Here is a 15739-nt window from a genome sequence, read left to right as displayed (position 1 = left end):
TGAGAACCCGCAATGGCTACTTATATTATACGAAATCTACAAGTACCACAAGATGAGAATAATGACATCCCCCTTCACCTACACCGGAGACACCAGGCATTTTCCCCACCACCTCCTCTAACTAGAGTTATACTTGCAATAATCCAAGTTATTCGGATGATTCCCCGCCCACTCGGGAAACGGCACCGCCTTGCCCGACCCACCAAAGACAGCAAACGTCGCAATGAAAATCATGACCTGGGTCCCACCATCCAGCGCAGCCGAAACCAAGTAATTCCACTTGACGAACCACTGCGGCCTATACCGACGGAGGTAAAACTGTCCAAAGGCACCCAAGATATAATAACTTGTAATCGACGCATTAAGACCGACAAACAGTTCGCCTAGGTACCACAGGATGATGGACGTGTTGAGATACGACCAGATGCGCTGGCGGGGGAAGACGAAGCGGTGCATGATATAAAAGGGCAAAGGGGCAAGGAAGCCAACGAGGTAGGCGGCCGTGACCCACTGGTAGCGGGCGCCGATGGAGAACATTTTGGGGGCGATGGCCCAGGCGATGGCGAGCGTGTTGAATTGCTGGACTTGGGCGCCGGACCAGACGTTGCTTCCCTCGGCGGACTTGAGGAGGGGAGCCTGGTTCTTGACGATGCTGATCATCATTACGTAGTTGAGAAGGGCGCCGATGACGCACCCGACCATTTGCGTGGTGAAGGTGGCGCGGGGGGAGAGTTTGTTTTGCTGGGCGAGTTTGAGGTCGCGAAGGAGGAGGATGCCTTGGGAAAGACCGTTGTAGGTGTAGGTTGTGAAGTACATGTTTGCTATGGGACAGAAGGAGATTAGTACTGAGATTGGTTTTGGAGGTGGGATTGAAGTTGAGGTACGTACCTAATGGCTTGCCGGGAAACATGTAGCCCGCTAGCATTTGCATGACTGGCTGCATGTTGACGGTAAAGCCCGTGATGGCGGACTGGGCACCGAAGAAGATGATGAGCACGATCAGGAGGAGGGTGCCGATGATGAATCCCCACCACGGCAAAGTCGACTTCATGACGTAGAGGCAGACGATACCGACGATAATGCTGATAACAAAGACGACAAAGTACCAGCTGCTGGGCACCTCGTCGTAGTCGACCATTAGACGGTAATGGGGGTCGATGGTTGGGTCCTGGCGAATCGCCTCCTTCTCGACTTCAGTCCGGGCCCCGGTGGACTTCCAGAAGAAGTACGTGGATGGCTTAAGCAGCGACTTGAGCTTGTCGAGAGTGATCCAGCTCCAGGCCTTGCTGACGTCGTCGTAGTTCCAAAGGAGCATGTGGATCAGGGTGGCGGTGAGACTGGCGTTGGTGGTGATGAGGTAGTTGACGTACGTGGCAGTCAGGTACGGGACGCCAACCTTATCGACGGCGTCAGTGTCAATGGTGAAGTCCGAGTTCATGATGAGGGTCTCGTTATAGACCACGTAGTTGGTCGAGTTAGAGCTGCCGTCGTACAGAAGCTGGGACATGAAGGGGAAGTCCATGCCTCGCCAGATGTTGCTGTAGTAGAGACCCATGGACAGGATGATGCCGCCGAGGTAGCCGATGAAGCTGTTGGTGAGAGTCTGCAGGGGCATCCACAGCGGGGAGCCGAAGCCGGCGATGTAGTTCCAATCGAAACAGATGTTGAGAAAGCCCATGCCCTCGTTACCCTGCGAACCGCCAAAGAGGTTGGTGAAGACGGCATTGTTCTGGTCGGCTAAGCAGAAGATGGACACGGCGGACAGGATGGGGAAGATGTACTCGGGGAACCACTCCCAGCAGAAGATGGCGACGAAGATGATCCAAAAGACCTTGAAGCGCTTGGCCGTCTCGGCCTTGGGCTTGTGCAGGGTCTCCATGACGGTGGTGATGGGCAGGTTGGCAGGGTACAACATCTTGGTCGGGTACAGCAGAACAGAGCGCATCATGCCAGCGGCACCGTAGCCGATGAGCTGAGAGGACAGGGTGATGAAGACGCCGGCTGCGGTACTGGGGTAGCCGCCGTACCACAGCTCCTGCACCGACAGGGCTTCGGTGGAAAGGGCCGATACCGAAGCCGCCGAGGCCATGAGGACGGCAGCCGTGTGCTCCTTGCGGTTCCAGGGAAACGGGTTGAGGAAGCGGCCGATGGCACCTTTTCTCGGGATAAGCTGAGACAGCGCTGTACCCAAAGCCTGGGCGAGGACGGTCAAGAACATGACGGACACATAAACGACCTGGGGCTTGAAGTACATGATTTCCTGCAAGACACCGCCGAAGACTGAAAGGCCCACACCTGTATTATTCCATTAGCATTTTTTCACCGAGAAGCACTGATATGATTGATGGTTAGGTACTCACCGACAAAGAACATGCGAAAGGTCCATGGGCTCAAGGACGGGTCATCGTCGACGGCAATGACGTGGGTGACGATATCCTCGGCCGTCTCCAGCGGGCCGGTCTCTCCCTCCAGCGACTCGGGATCGACGCTGCCCTGACCGTCGGGGTGCTTCTCGTCGATACCATGGAAGTCGGCGGCGACCTTTTCAGGTGGCCATGATGATGTCTTGTCGTCGATTTCGCTGTTGTTGTGAGCCATGTTGTCGCCGTCGTCCATGGCACTCAACCAACAGCTTTGTTAGGTACTTGATGGAAGGAAGGGAGGGAAAGAGGAAGGGAAGGTACAGAGGGCTCAGGTAAGTAGGTATGCCAAGCAGCAGCCAAGATGCTAATGACGGGCCGGCCCTCATATACCCACTGCATCGAGAGAAGTCGCGACCAGTGAGCTGCGTCCTGCATTTCCGTATTAGGCAGGTGGCATGGTTACGCCTTCCAGCTACTGGCCCTATCGCGGGAATACCTTGTCTACGGGGAGACCTGCCAAGAAAGGCAGTCAGGTACCTCTTAGTGCACTGATAAAGGATGCCGTTGGGCCGTTGGTGTGCCTGTGGTGCCCCGATAGCGGACAACATTTGCCGTGTGTATCACTCCACGCGCTGTCTCGACAACATGATAGATAGATACGTGATCTAATGATATTGGTTATACCTCTACCTTATCTCTTCGTATTTTACTGGAATTGGGTCATGTTGGCGGCCCGGCAACCGTACTGCGAGAGGGGGGAAAGGGGGGGTCTTGCAAACTCTTCGCAAACTGTCTTCAACCATCAGAGGCAAACCCCCCCCTCAATTGCTTCCCGACGTCTTCCTCAATCTACTGACTGAACTCTCTCCTCAAAACATCGCAAGCTGAGGCTGCGTATAGAATGCCCACACCGCCGCCGGCATCCACGTCCTAAGCCCGTCATCTGACGACGGCACCGGAGCATCAGCCGGCGCCGGCCCGTGCCCACCGTCGTGCGCTGCCCACACCACCGGATATCCCGCCTTACACCCCGTCGCCGCTGTCGTTATGTGCGTCCTGCTACCGGCCCGCGGCTCTGGCGCCCCCGCCATGGACGCGCAGCCGTTATTCCTGACAAACCGGTCCCGCATGCTGCGCCCGCCCGCCACATTGAGCGTTCCGTCGCTGATGCCGTGGATGCCAAAGTAGGCAACCGGGTCGTTGCCCCCGCTACAGCCCGACAGCTGGCCGCCCGCAATGACAACCACGGCCCGAAAGTCCTTTGCCCGTGCGCACGCGATGGCGTACGTCATGGCGCCGCCGTACGAGAAGCCCATGGAGAAGCGCTGGACCTGGTCGACGCAGAGCCCCGAGTCGATATACTTGTTGATGGCGTCGATGAACTGGATATCCTCGCCGCCCGCATTGGCCCACCCGTTGTTCAGACCCTGCGGTGCGACAAGAATGGCGCTCTCGTTGGCCATCTTTTGCATGCCGTAGTAGGCCCACGGCTCTCCGGTAGTGCCGCCACCGGCCACCTGGTCCATCGTGCCGCCGACCCAGTGCAGGCCTATGATCACCTTGTATGTGGTGTCTTTCTGGTAGTTCTGAGGCACCCGTATGGTGAACTGTCGTTGTTTGCCGTTGACGGTGAGGGACTTGACGCCTGAAGTGATGGTTGGCGCCGAACCACATCCCGGACTACGACTGGTGGCTCTAGCATGTGGGCTCGGGATCGTAGTACTGAGGGCTTCAGTCAGGCAAGCAAGCCCGAGGAGAAGAGAGCCGAAGAGATACATGTTTGCAATTGTGAGCGGTGTCGCAACTGCTGCGTCACGAGAATACCTCAACACTCATCGACCCGGATGTCGTTGGTTTATAAGTCTTGTCTTCATATCCTTGGATCTGCCGTCGGCCAAGCTTTTCCCCTCGACGGACCATTGTCATCCGAGTGTACCATACATTTTCCGATCAGAAAGGGAACCACGGCGACTATAGTCCGACGATTTTATTGTTCCGCCAAGCGATTTGACCCAATCAACGACGGAAGTGATGAAACGGAGCATTGCTGGCCTTGGAAACCTGTAATCGCCCTCGGCCATCGCATAAGATCATCGCAGAGCACTAGAAGCATCTCCGGTACCAGAACGGCACTGGAACTTCGGCTCGGTCAAGACATGGGAAGGAGGCCCGCCACCGACGACACTGGTCCAGATCTTGGTAGTCTGGCAGATACCAGTTGCCAGGCGCCGCTGGCTTCCTGCTAATCTCCCCACGCGACTCACGATGGGTGTAACATACGGGACGCGTACCATCATGGAATGGAGAAGTTATATCACACTTGCAGGGCATGCAAATCAAATCGACTATCACCGCCGTTGAGTTCTTTCTAGCTGTCCAAGACACCCGCAATATGTACAACCTTGTTTCATTATTCACATCGAACCTTGGTCGCTATTACATATTTTTCGTCTCACATGGACATAGCGGAACACATCCGAATACAGCTAACACACGATGATGACAGACGCGAACATGGAGACAGATGGAGGGAGCACATTTTGCATTTATCCGCTCGCTACCTCCCACCTTACATAACGAGAGCTACCCAAGCTGTCACTCGCGGAGAAGTTCGCCCTAGCCCCAGCAACTGTTCGAGCCACATTTCTCCGACCAAACGATGGTTGTACCACGGTGCACTCCGATCACGACGAGGTGGCGTATCCGGCAGCCACGACATCGGCCTGAACCTTGTCTTCGACCGCATCGGATGGATAGCCAGTAGTCATAACCCCCTCATAAAAGGTACCCTGGGCCCCATGACTGTTATCGCCACCAATACCGAGGATAATAGCACCCTCCTTCTTCATCGGGTAGTACCCAGACGGGCGCGGGCCGCTATAGTACGTCGACAGCGATCCCGATGCAGCATTACCACCGCGGATCGCCCACAGATTCGACGAGTCTCCCTTGATCACCGCCGTGACAAAGCGGTAGTTAATCGCCGGGTCGCCACCGTTGTACTTTGCGTTCTGGCCAGAAAACAAGCCATTTTCCAAATCACCCATGATCCACGGCCCACTTCCCTGTCCCGTTCCCCAGACATTGCAGTTTCCAAAGTAAATAGCCTCCATGTGGCCCGCACCCGTGTCGACACTGTTGGTCTCGGCGTTGCCATAGTCGAAGCAGCATCCGCCATTGTAGTGCGTCCCGTCCAAGACGGCGTACATGCCCTCGGCCGCATTACCCGTGGCGGTGCCCTTAGCATCGTTATTGCGATATCCGGTACCGGGCGCGACCTTGACGCCGTACACCTTATGGCCGTTCAAGTACACCGGCGCAGCAGTCGCATCAGCAAGGTTGTCGTATCCTCCCGGAGCCGGACCGCTACCGGCGCTTCCGGGCGGTGCTCGGGTGAGGTGGTTGCCGCGGGGGGACTGGTCGTAGATGATGGAGATGACGCATGTCGTCCCGGCGCAAAAAGAGTCCTGCGTGGAAGCATTGGCGACGCCGCCGGCGGAGAGAGGTGCGATGTCGGTGGTGGTACCGTCGGTGCGTTGTACTTGGTAGAGCGGACCGCTGTAGGCACTATACAGGGCTCGAGTGGTGCTGTGTGCGGCTACACAAGGATATCCGGCTGCGTCGTAAAGGTCGCAGGGCCCGGCTGTGGCCGTAGTAACGAGGCTCAGAGCGAGTAGTGCGCATGTGCTTTGTCTGAGGGTGGACGGCGACATGTTTCTTGTCGATTAAGGTGCTTGTACAACAGTCTGAACAGGGTCGAGTTTGCCTAGAGTTATCTGTGATACACCATGACTGAAGCGGCACACAACTCTATTTTAACACCCATGATTTACAAGTATCCCTTCCCCTTCGTCTGCTATTAGATGACGTAGTGAAAGCTAGCAAATCCCTCCGCCGCCCCTTGAGCTAGAAGCGCCAAGCTACGAATGGTGGAATAAGTTGTCTTTTCGACTGGTCAAGGTAGTAGTCGGTACATAATATTTAGTCGTAGGTCGTGTTATAATGGGACGTGATGTGGGGAGCATGGAACGTCCACGTGCAAGTCCGTATAACCGTGCCAGTGATAATACACGATTTACTCTGCATTGTTGTATCCCGGGTGTCGATCTTGCTCTTGATCCATGACTCCGTCTCCCAATGGCGCGGCTATCGCCTCATTATGTAGCAAGTGCTCGTTCGCTTACAATATTCTCCTCCTGGTGCTGGAAATAAGACATGAAAGCAAAGTCTTGTACGGCCTCAACGGAATCCCACTGTTCCTGTTAGAGGTCTCGTTCCACCAATCGGCTCGTCACCCTCCGGGCATCGCATTGCATCGCTTCCTCAACACGACGCAACATTCATGTTATATCCGTGAACCCCTCTTCCACCTAACCAAGCTAAATCCAGAGATTTCCACCATCCAACACTCCATCTGATACCTGCATCATCATCAACGAACATAAAATACCTCTACGTAGCTCATTATCCTAACAACCCCTCCACCTTCTTCTCATCACCAATACCCTCATCCCCTCCTCTCCACCCCTTCCCTTACAACACCAAACAAGAACCCTCCCTATCCTTCTCCTGCGGAACCTCCCCAAGAACCACCTCCAAAACCCCATGATCCCCAAACGCCGCAACCGCCCTCTCACACAACTCCCCCACCCGCTCCTTACTCTGCAAATCAAAAGGACAAACCAACCAAATCGCACCCGTCATGAACGACCTCCTATACTCTTTTATAACCTCCTCATCTTTCCGTCGATCATACTTCGGCCCTCCCCGTTGATGCAGCGTCTCAAGATAATGATCCAGTATCTCCCACTAATGTTTCCGTCTGTCTTGCACAGTTAATGTAGAAGTGAGGAAGTAGACAACGTCGTCGTGGAAACAGGAGCCGAAGTGGAGGGCTGACCAGTCGAGGAAACCTATTTTGCCTTGCCGCTCGGGGGACAGAGAGGGAGAGGGAGAGAGAGAGGCAGACATAGGGGGAGAGGGGAAAGAAGAGAAGGAAAAGAAGACGTTGCCTATGTGCGTGTCGCCGTGGAGTAGAGTTCGAAACTTAGGATTGCGAGTGGAGAAGTATCTGTCTAAAGCCAAGTTGAAACATTTACCGTCTTGAAGATAAGCAGGGAGTTTAAAGCGGTCTCGATCCCGGACTGCTTTGTCGAAAGTGGAAGGTGAGCAGAGAAATTTCAGTGCGGCGTCGTAGGTATTGCTTATCCATGGGTGGGTTGCTTCGCTTTGGCCCCAATATCGCGCGTGCAGGGCGGCGAGTTGGTCGATACCCTCTAGGACGGTACTAAGTGGGTAGGATGCAAGGTCGGGAGGGAAGGTGCAACCCGAGGAGGTAAGGTCGGTCATGATGGAGATGCCTTGGGAGTTGTCGGTGCCTGCCCACCAGGTCTGAGGGAAGTTGATGAGTGTGTTTTTGTCTGCGAGGAGGAGGTCTGGGGCGAGAAGGGAGAAGAAATCGGCTTCGCGCTGGGCGAGGGAGAGTGTCCATGGTTGGGAGGCGAGCATGGTAGGGTCGAAGACGCCTTTGATGCAGATGTGCGTGGGTCTCGCTGCCGTATGGGTGTCGTCTTCGTAGGTGATGGTGTAGAAGAGCTTGCTGCCTGTTCCCCAGATGGAGCAGGTGTGCTTGATTGACTTGATTTTGTGCCCGAGCCTGGAACTGAGCCATTCGGGGGTGATTTCGGAAGGGACAGTGGGGAGTTGTTGGGCTGATGGTTTTGGGTTCGGCATGTTTACTAATGTAGTGCTTTGAAGTGATGATCGAGAAACTTGCAAGGTGAAGTGTTTGCTGAAGGGGATCGTGGCAGAACTTATGAGAAACTGGGGAGATAGGATATAACGCGGAGTCTGGTCGATTGTCAGTGTCATGCAGTAAGCACTAGGATCATGAGTCCGTGATAGCTACCTTATGGATGACGGTGCAGAAGTGATGGCTGCTAACTTCCGAGCTGTGTCGGAACTACCGGCAGTCGGCACCCATGGTCAAGCATTCAGATGGTGTCTTCGGAAAAGCCTCTCTTACCTCCATGGTAGCAGCATGACGAAGCCACCCAGAATTCCGCCCACAACACAGAGAGTGGTGATAATGCTGGAACCACGGTGTCCGGCATCTAGGAAACAACTACCTCATCACCCATCCATGTAATGTATAACAACCTTCCCAAATCGCTGACCCCTCCGCCATCTATCGTCGCTCGTCTCCATATGGCAGACAAAGTCTCCATATTCACTCGCGTATTCCACCCGGTATGATGCTGGATATTTTCCAGCGCCCTAAAACAAGCTTGCCGCTCCTTTACGTCCACAAGACACTGCCCGGCCATGGTCAGTAGTTGAACAGCATTCGCCCATGCAATCGTACACCGATTCGCAATCGAGTTGGCCACAATCATCCGGGCATACGACAGTGCCTTGTTCGCTACCTCGGACGAGGAAAGGAGCGTCAACCGAGCTGCTCGCGGAGTCGGCTGCGAGAGAGTATGGACCAAATAAGCAGTATGCAACATCTGCCAAGCGGCCGACACGGGACCATTGACGTAACGAACGGATTCGAAGGGGCTAATATCGTCGTCGTTGTCATTTGCTGCTGGAATGACGCTCAACGCGTGGCACATGGCTGGTGCTTGGGATTGATGTCGCAGGAGTTGATCGCCGAGACTGGTCCACTCGGCTGTGAGTTTGTCGAGCGCAGTGTCCGTGTCGTCTTGGTGATGATGATGGTGATGGTGATGGTTGCGTATGCGGGCCCAGAACCGGTGCGTGGTTCCGAGAAGATGAACGACTTTGCTTTGCCAGGCGTCGAGGGTCCATTCCCCGGTGGGATTAGGAAAGTAGCCCAAGGGTAGTAACTGGCCTAGATTTACTGCTGCCGACATGCCGGATGCGAGGGAAGCGAGGATAATCATGCGGTAGTAAATCCAAAAGCCCTTTCAGGGGGGAAATAGTCAGCATGAAGTTGGCCGTCTTTGGAAAGATATGGAAAACATACCGCCTGCGCCAGTCCTCCGCTTCGGCCGTTCCAGTGGTGCATCATAACCAGCTCCCCGGTCCCCTTGAGGTGCAAGTTCCAGTCACTCGCTTTACTTTCCACCATCTCGCAGTGAGCAATGAGCAAACAGCTGGCAAACGTGGCTTCCTCGTGCCCACTATCGTTGAGGCGCTCATACAATGTCTTGAGAGCTTCGTTGTAGTACACCAGCGCGTCGTGATGACCGCGGTCGGTGACGAGCGAGTACTGCCTGGCGGCACATGCGAGGCAGGAGAGAAGCACGAGGCGGTTACTGAGAGCCATGCGTGGAAGGGCGAGAGAGAAGTATCGAGATGTGCTGTCGAACATGTCGAATCTGGGCCCGATGATGTCGGTGTACCTTGCCAAGTAGAAAGCATCCTTTTCATTGGTGATGGGAGCGGCCACTTCCGTGTGTGAAGCCGGCGAGAAGATGTAGCCCTTATTATTTGTCTTGGAGACAACCAGATTGTCATGAGTAACATCGTGAGGTAGGACATGGTAGAGCTGGGACACTTGGAGTGTCTCATCGACGAAGCCCGCTATTCTCAGTCAAGAGTCAGTGATTACTTTCCCATAACCAAAAGTATACATAGCCTTACCGATTCGAACCGGACTAAGCCTCTGTTCATATGCCGTCTCTTTATCGGGTTTCCATTGCAAGGCCGTGAAGAGGATATCGTCGCCGTGGGAGCACCGGATGTTGCGTCGTCGACATATGCCACATGGCTGCTGCTGGTCGCATCTAACGTGGCGGTCGCGGCATTGTTTGCAAGCTGCTGGCGTGTCAACACAGCGTTCACCATATCTGTGAACATGAACGATGGCGTACCAAGCTTGCTTCTTGAGCTGGGTCCCCGGACCTGCTTGGAGAAGGCCAGATGGGTGGTGTTCACATATTGCATGGCTACCTTGCGGTGAGAAGAGATGGTTTCTTGAGACCTAAGTCGACGGTTCGACATGCCGTCAAGTAATTGGGTCATTCGTTGTATGTCTGGATGGCGAATTGAGGCGTTCACGCGGGGATAATGCCGAGCCATGTCGTCTTTGTTTCTCCTCCGCTTCTCCGCCCACGCTAACGATATTACCCGGACCAATTCCAGGTTCTAGCCCGGTTGGTCGGGAGGCCTTGGCACTGCAAGGGACGTCTATGTGCACTTCCATGTTCCAATAGCTTTTCTTCTTTTTTGCACCTTATCTATCAAAAAACCATGATATAAGTCGCGACCAGTGAGCGCCGTACTCCTTGCAATGAATGGTATCTTCTCATTGTCCCTTGTCCCACCTCCCTCTCGCTGTTCAGTTGCAGAGGCTAGGCAAAAGGTTCATCTGGGTGGTACATCGAATTTCCTCCTCTGGAAAGTCACCCCAGAACTGGCAAGCAGGGGGTTAGCTTTCATTCTTACCTGCGGAGGTGAATAGGACAAAAGGCTTACCTGAGCAACGGCTTGTCTAATACGGTGCATGTTCTTCCCCGGCTGAATCTGGCCAACAACACCAGGCTTGTCCGACTCGGTGTTGGTGGGCACGATCATTGGCCTGCCAACGAAGCACTCGTGTGTGAGAAGGGCGAACCCCAGAGCCTCCTTGGCGCCGACGGGGATACCAGTCTCGTCGATATATGTGATGCGGGTACTGGGCAGGCGCTGCTTGAGATAGTTGACAATGTTGGGGTTATAGGAGCCACCGCCGCCCATGTAGATCTCGTCAACACCGCCTTCGGGGCCCCAGCGCTCGTAAGCGTCGGCAAGAGACTGAGCCGTGATGCGGGTGATGGTTGCCACGCAGTCCTCGGGAGTGGCGCCATCGGCCAACATCCTGTCGCAAATGTCCTCGGCCATACGGTCACCAAACGTTTCTCGACCAGTGGTCTTGGGAATGTCGTGGACAAAGTAAGGTCCCGCCAGGATCTCGTCCACAATCGCTTGGTCGACCCTACCCTTGGCGCCCATGGCACCGTTCTTGTCGTACTCCTGCTCGCCGTCGGTGAAGTAACGGACAGCGGCATCGATAAAGACGTTTCCTGGGCCCGTGTCGAAGTCATAGCAACCCTGCACATTGCCCTTGGGCAGGATGGAGAAGTTGGCAATACCGCCAATGTTCTGAACGGCCCGGTTGAGGGTAGGGTGGCTCAACAGCAGCGAGTCGAGAGCGGCAAAGAGAGGACAGCCCTGGCGGCCGAGTGCCATGTCAGAGACGCGGAAGTTGCCCAAGGAAGTGACGCCGGTGTTTGCGGCAATGATGGCAATCTCGGCCATGTCCAAGTGGGCACGCATCTGGTCACCCTCGAAGAGCTCGGGCAGAGGCAGATGCCAGATGGTCTGGCCCTGACCACCAATCAGGTCGACGTCCTTTGCCAGGTCGAAGCCTTGGTCCCGGGCGAACGAGTTGACGGCGTCGGCAATGACCTCGCCGAGCTGGATGTTGACAATGGCCATTTCCTCGGGGGTGGTCTTGTTTTCCTTGATGAGCTTCATGACGCGCCTCTTGACCTTTTGCGGCATTGGGTACTCCCCGTAGTGGAGAAGCTGCATGTTGAGGGGGGAGGTGGGCGAGTCCTGGGTGAAGTGGACGTGGACGAGGTCGACTCCGTCCATGGAGGTTCCGGCATTGTGGCCGATGACCTTGAGAGAGCTGAAGGGGATGACGGTGTTAGTAACGGTTTCCAGATGTCGGTCGGTGTAGGAGAGGTAGATATGGTAGATGGTTTCTCTTACAGAGGAGCACCCCACGAGAGGTTTGTTGCGGAAGGCATTGTGTCGATTTGTTGCTTTGGAGGAGGACTGAGGACAGCTGCTGGACATGAAAGAGACCTGAGAGGAAGGGATGGCACATGAATAAATAACCACGAGGCAACCAATGTGTGTCCAGCCCCCATTCCCAAGGTTGGCCCCGGAGATGATTGCCTTTCCGGCACATGTCGATCTAGACTGCTCGAACTTGATTATTGAAGGTATATCCGGGATGTTTGGAGGCGGGGACCATGTCGGCCTTTGTTGTGATATCTCGTGGTCGACTGCCCATCTTGGCCGTGGTCTGCTCGTAGTTGACTGCTGTTTCGGGGCGCACAATGTGGGGGAGTAGGTAGTTGGTTTCCCCATTGCCGTGTCTCTGCCATCCAATGTGCCCAGATAGGTACTTCGGGGCTACCCCGCATACCACCCCGCAATTTAGGTACCCCATTTCTCCATTCATCGATCTTCAGGGCTGACGCGCCACTGGTGCCACTGTAAATAACCCCCGCTTTTGGTAATAATCCCGACAGCCAGACTCACCCAGGACGAGAAAAAACGAGGAATTCAGAGCACGATTTCAACGGCAAATCGACAAGACAATCACAAGTTTAGAAGGGTTGTAAACACCTATTGGGGACTGTGAATGACCATCATGACAAATGAAAACAAATAAGTATCAAGAGATATCAATACCGTCTCAGTGTTTACAGCGATGTCATGGTTCTGCTGACCTGATCTGGTTCGGCTACCGTCCATGTTCTTTTGTCCTGGATGAGCCCCGGTACAAGGGTACAAGTGCTCTCTTTCATTCCCATACTCAATCGCCTGTGCAGTCTTGGCAAGAGGTGTGTGTGCGTGCACACACACATATACACCGCACTTCTGTATTGTACAACTTCGTTAAAATTCATTATTTCACAACAATTTCTAAATCAATTTAAAGCTATTTTAACGTACAAAGTAATTACAATACTAGTAATTAATTAAATCTATTACAATAATACCTCCTAAGATAATCCTTAATTTAAAGCCCGCCGGCGTAAAGCGATCCTATATTTAAAGCGGCGCGCTAGTAGTCTATTTCGACGAAGATTAAAATTAGGAAGATCCTAACTTAATAACTCTACAATACGCCTCCTTCTACCATAGAAAAAAGAATTATAAAACCGAATAATTTATTAAAATTATCCTTAAAATTGTTCTACCTAAGAAGAAGGCTACTCCTATTAAAATTACTATTAAGAAAACCGCTGTTAAAAAAATTACCGTTAAAAAGGGGAAAGTTATTATACTAAAATTAGAATTAATTCTAGTCTTAGAATTACTATTATTCCCTCCTAAACCTACAATACCTATTGAAATTTTTAGTAGCAAAGAGGATTCTAGCGACGATAACGAGGTTGAGTAATAATTTTCCGTCCGCTTTATTCTTAAGAAGTAGGCTTTTAATATTTTATTTTATTTATTAAGTAATAACAATAGCGAAGTAGCTTCCCTAATTAAACTAACTACCTTAGTACTACCGGCTTAGCCCCGTACTACCTATAAACTAATTATTTTTATATTACTACCGCGTCCTAAATATTTTAAATTAATATAGGTCCAATTTAATATAGTCGATTTATATATTACTACTAGCCGTATTAAATTACCTACTATTAAAGAACGTAATTTATTTAGAGAGGTTAAAGTTAAGTAAAATAATAGCGAATTTTATAAATAGTAGTTTAGGATAATATTATTTAGTAAAATCCTATATATATAGCGAAATTATATAGAAGATATTATTAATAATAATATAGCTATAGGAATAAAATAGTTAGTCTCTTTATATAATATTATATATATTACCGCTACTTATAATAACTACTACGCTTAGGTTATTATATATAATAAGACTATTCCTAGGAAGGATTTTTATAACGAGTATAATAATATTAAATATAAAAGCGTTATAAAGTCGTACTTCTATTATATTAGTTAGTACTACTATTTTACTATATTATTTAAATTTCGGTTAATTAACCCGTCCGCTAGTAAAATCCTAATTACTCTATCCTCCTATAGTAGTATACCCTCTACTCCTACCCCCTCTTATAATTTAGTTAATCCTTTTATTACCCTAACCCTATAAATAATCAATATACTATCGTTACGAAGGTTACGGATTCTAACCGGTACTAAGAAATTTAAGCGTATTATAATAAATATTATATTAATAAAAGTCGAAAAGAATTTAGAGGAGGATTGGTAGCGAGAGGAGCGTATAGGGGTAAAGCTATACGGTATTGTATATTAGGAGTTAATATAGGTATAGGCGTATAGTTTTAGTTATAAGTATAAAAATTATAATAAGGCTATTAAGTATTAGATATACTACGTTATAAATAGGAATATAATTTATTATAATTTTAATATTAAAGATATAGGTAAGTAGGTACGTACTATATCGTTAAGGAAGGTTATAATAATTAACCCGCTATTTAAGTTAATACGAAATATACTAAGTAATAAGGTAGTAGTTGCCTTTAATATTAGTAATAGTAGTAGTAAATATAAAGGAGGAGGTAATAGTCTATTAATTAATATTAATATTGTTAATAATATTAATAGTAGTAATAGTAGTACTAATATAGAGACTATAAATAGTCTATTATAAGTTATACTAAAGAGGAACGATTTTAAAGGTCTATACTAACTATACCTTCCTCCCCTATACCTACTATACCCGCTACTATACTAGTACTTCCCTCCCTACTTTCAATATTGTTATAGGGCATTCTTAGTAGATACCTGGATGCTCTATCTTATTATAGTAGCTGCTCGCTAGAGCACGTAGTCTGCTATATAAGAGTGCTCGTCCCGTCAACCTCTATTAAGGTTAACGGATTATTAATTCATATTATACCAACCTTATATTTATTTTACTTATATTTAGTAAAGTCGTATACGAGGTTCCAGGTTGAGGCTTGCGACAGCTCTTATCTTCAGCTTCCTTTAATAAGACTATTATTAATTATTACGTACTATTACTCTATCTAGTAACTAATTACTTATATTATTATTCTCTATTATTATTACTTATAAAGTACATCTTTATATAATAAATAGTACCTACAACTTAATTTCAAACCGACCTTATTATTCCTTACGTCCTTTCCTTTTATCGAGGGGGGAGATATATTAGGTCTAATAATAATTTATTAGATTTTATAACTATTATTCAACTTTTACCCTTTCAAACTAAGCACTTGCCCTTTTTACTCCTCGGAATCCCCTTTTCTTTACTACTTTATTACTACTCATTCCGGTTTAAAGGCTAAATTAAATAATATTAAAGATTAATTAAGCAAACCCTTAAACGGCTTTTAACTTTTAGGAAGAAAGTTTAATACGTAAAGTATATTAAATAATTAAATTTACTACGTATAAATTACAACTTTACTATAAGGAAAGACTTTAATTTCTAACCGCCGAATTGCTTATTAAGGTAGTATAATTGCACTTAAATAAAGAAACCGGCTATATCGAGATTAAACCTAATTAATCTACTAATATTAGTAATAATATTTATAATAGAGGATAGATTATTAATTTAAATATAATAAATTGCGAAGTTTAATAGGTCCTAT

At 49.9% G+C, this 15739-nt stretch overlaps 6 protein-coding genes across 6 annotated transcripts; all 6 read right to left on the bottom strand.

The window, feature by feature from the left end:
- Positions 1–117: 117 nt before the first annotated feature.
- NCU09773 (oligopeptide transporter) lies at positions 118–2685 on the bottom strand (the record flags this gene model as incomplete). The annotated part of the gene is made up of 3 exons (XM_953264.3): positions 2361–2685; positions 889–2295; positions 118–821 (listed from the first exon to the last, which is right to left on the bottom strand). Exons 1-3 carry the CDS (start codon positions 2614–2616, stop codon positions 118–120), a joined length of 2367 nt encoding a protein of 788 aa, XP_958357.2. The 5' UTR covers positions 2617–2685.
- Positions 2686–3232: 547 nt separating this feature from the next.
- Positions 3233–4141, bottom strand: NCU09774 (cellulase; the record flags this gene model as incomplete). Its single annotated transcript, XM_953265.1, has 1 exon — positions 3233–4141. One exon carries the CDS (start codon positions 4139–4141, stop codon positions 3233–3235), a length of 909 nt encoding a protein of 302 aa, XP_958358.1.
- A 906-nt stretch (positions 4142–5047) lies between these two features.
- NCU09775 (alpha-N-arabinofuranosidase) lies at positions 5048–6076 on the bottom strand (the record flags this gene model as incomplete). Its single annotated transcript, XM_953266.1, has 1 exon — positions 5048–6076. The coding sequence occupies one exon, from the start codon at positions 6074–6076 to the stop codon at positions 5048–5050; it is 1029 nt and encodes a 342-aa protein (XP_958359.1).
- A 1096-nt stretch (positions 6077–7172) lies between these two features.
- NCU09776 (hypothetical protein) lies at positions 7173–8096 on the bottom strand (the record flags this gene model as incomplete). The annotated part of the gene is made up of 1 exon (XM_953267.3): positions 7173–8096. The coding sequence occupies one exon, from the start codon at positions 8094–8096 to the stop codon at positions 7173–7175; it is 924 nt and encodes a 307-aa protein (XP_958360.3).
- A 380-nt stretch (positions 8097–8476) lies between these two features.
- Positions 8477–10334, bottom strand: NCU16599 (C6 zinc finger domain-containing protein; the record flags this gene model as incomplete). The annotated part of the gene is made up of 4 exons (XM_011395415.1): positions 8477–9292; positions 9355–9914; positions 9975–10148; positions 10205–10334. 4 exons carry the CDS (start codon positions 10332–10334, stop codon positions 8477–8479), a joined length of 1680 nt encoding a protein of 559 aa, XP_011393717.1.
- Positions 10335–10536: 202 nt separating this feature from the next.
- Positions 10537–12382, bottom strand: NCU09777 (UPF0075 domain-containing protein). The gene is made up of 3 exons (XM_953268.2): positions 12090–12382; positions 10809–12006; positions 10537–10746 (listed from the first exon to the last, which is right to left on the bottom strand). Exons 1-3 carry the CDS (start codon positions 12248–12250, stop codon positions 10672–10674), a joined length of 1434 nt encoding a protein of 477 aa, XP_958361.2. The 5' UTR covers positions 12251–12382; the 3' UTR covers positions 10537–10671.
- Between the last annotated feature and the right edge of the window lie 3357 nt (positions 12383–15739).

The sequence above is a fragment of the Neurospora crassa genome, linkage group II, assembly GCF_000182925.2.
Source record: "Neurospora crassa OR74A linkage group II, whole genome shotgun sequence".
In the NCBI taxonomy this organism is placed as follows: domain Eukaryota; kingdom Fungi; phylum Ascomycota; class Sordariomycetes; order Sordariales; family Sordariaceae; genus Neurospora; species Neurospora crassa.
This window is presented reverse-complemented; position numbering and strand designations above follow the sequence as displayed.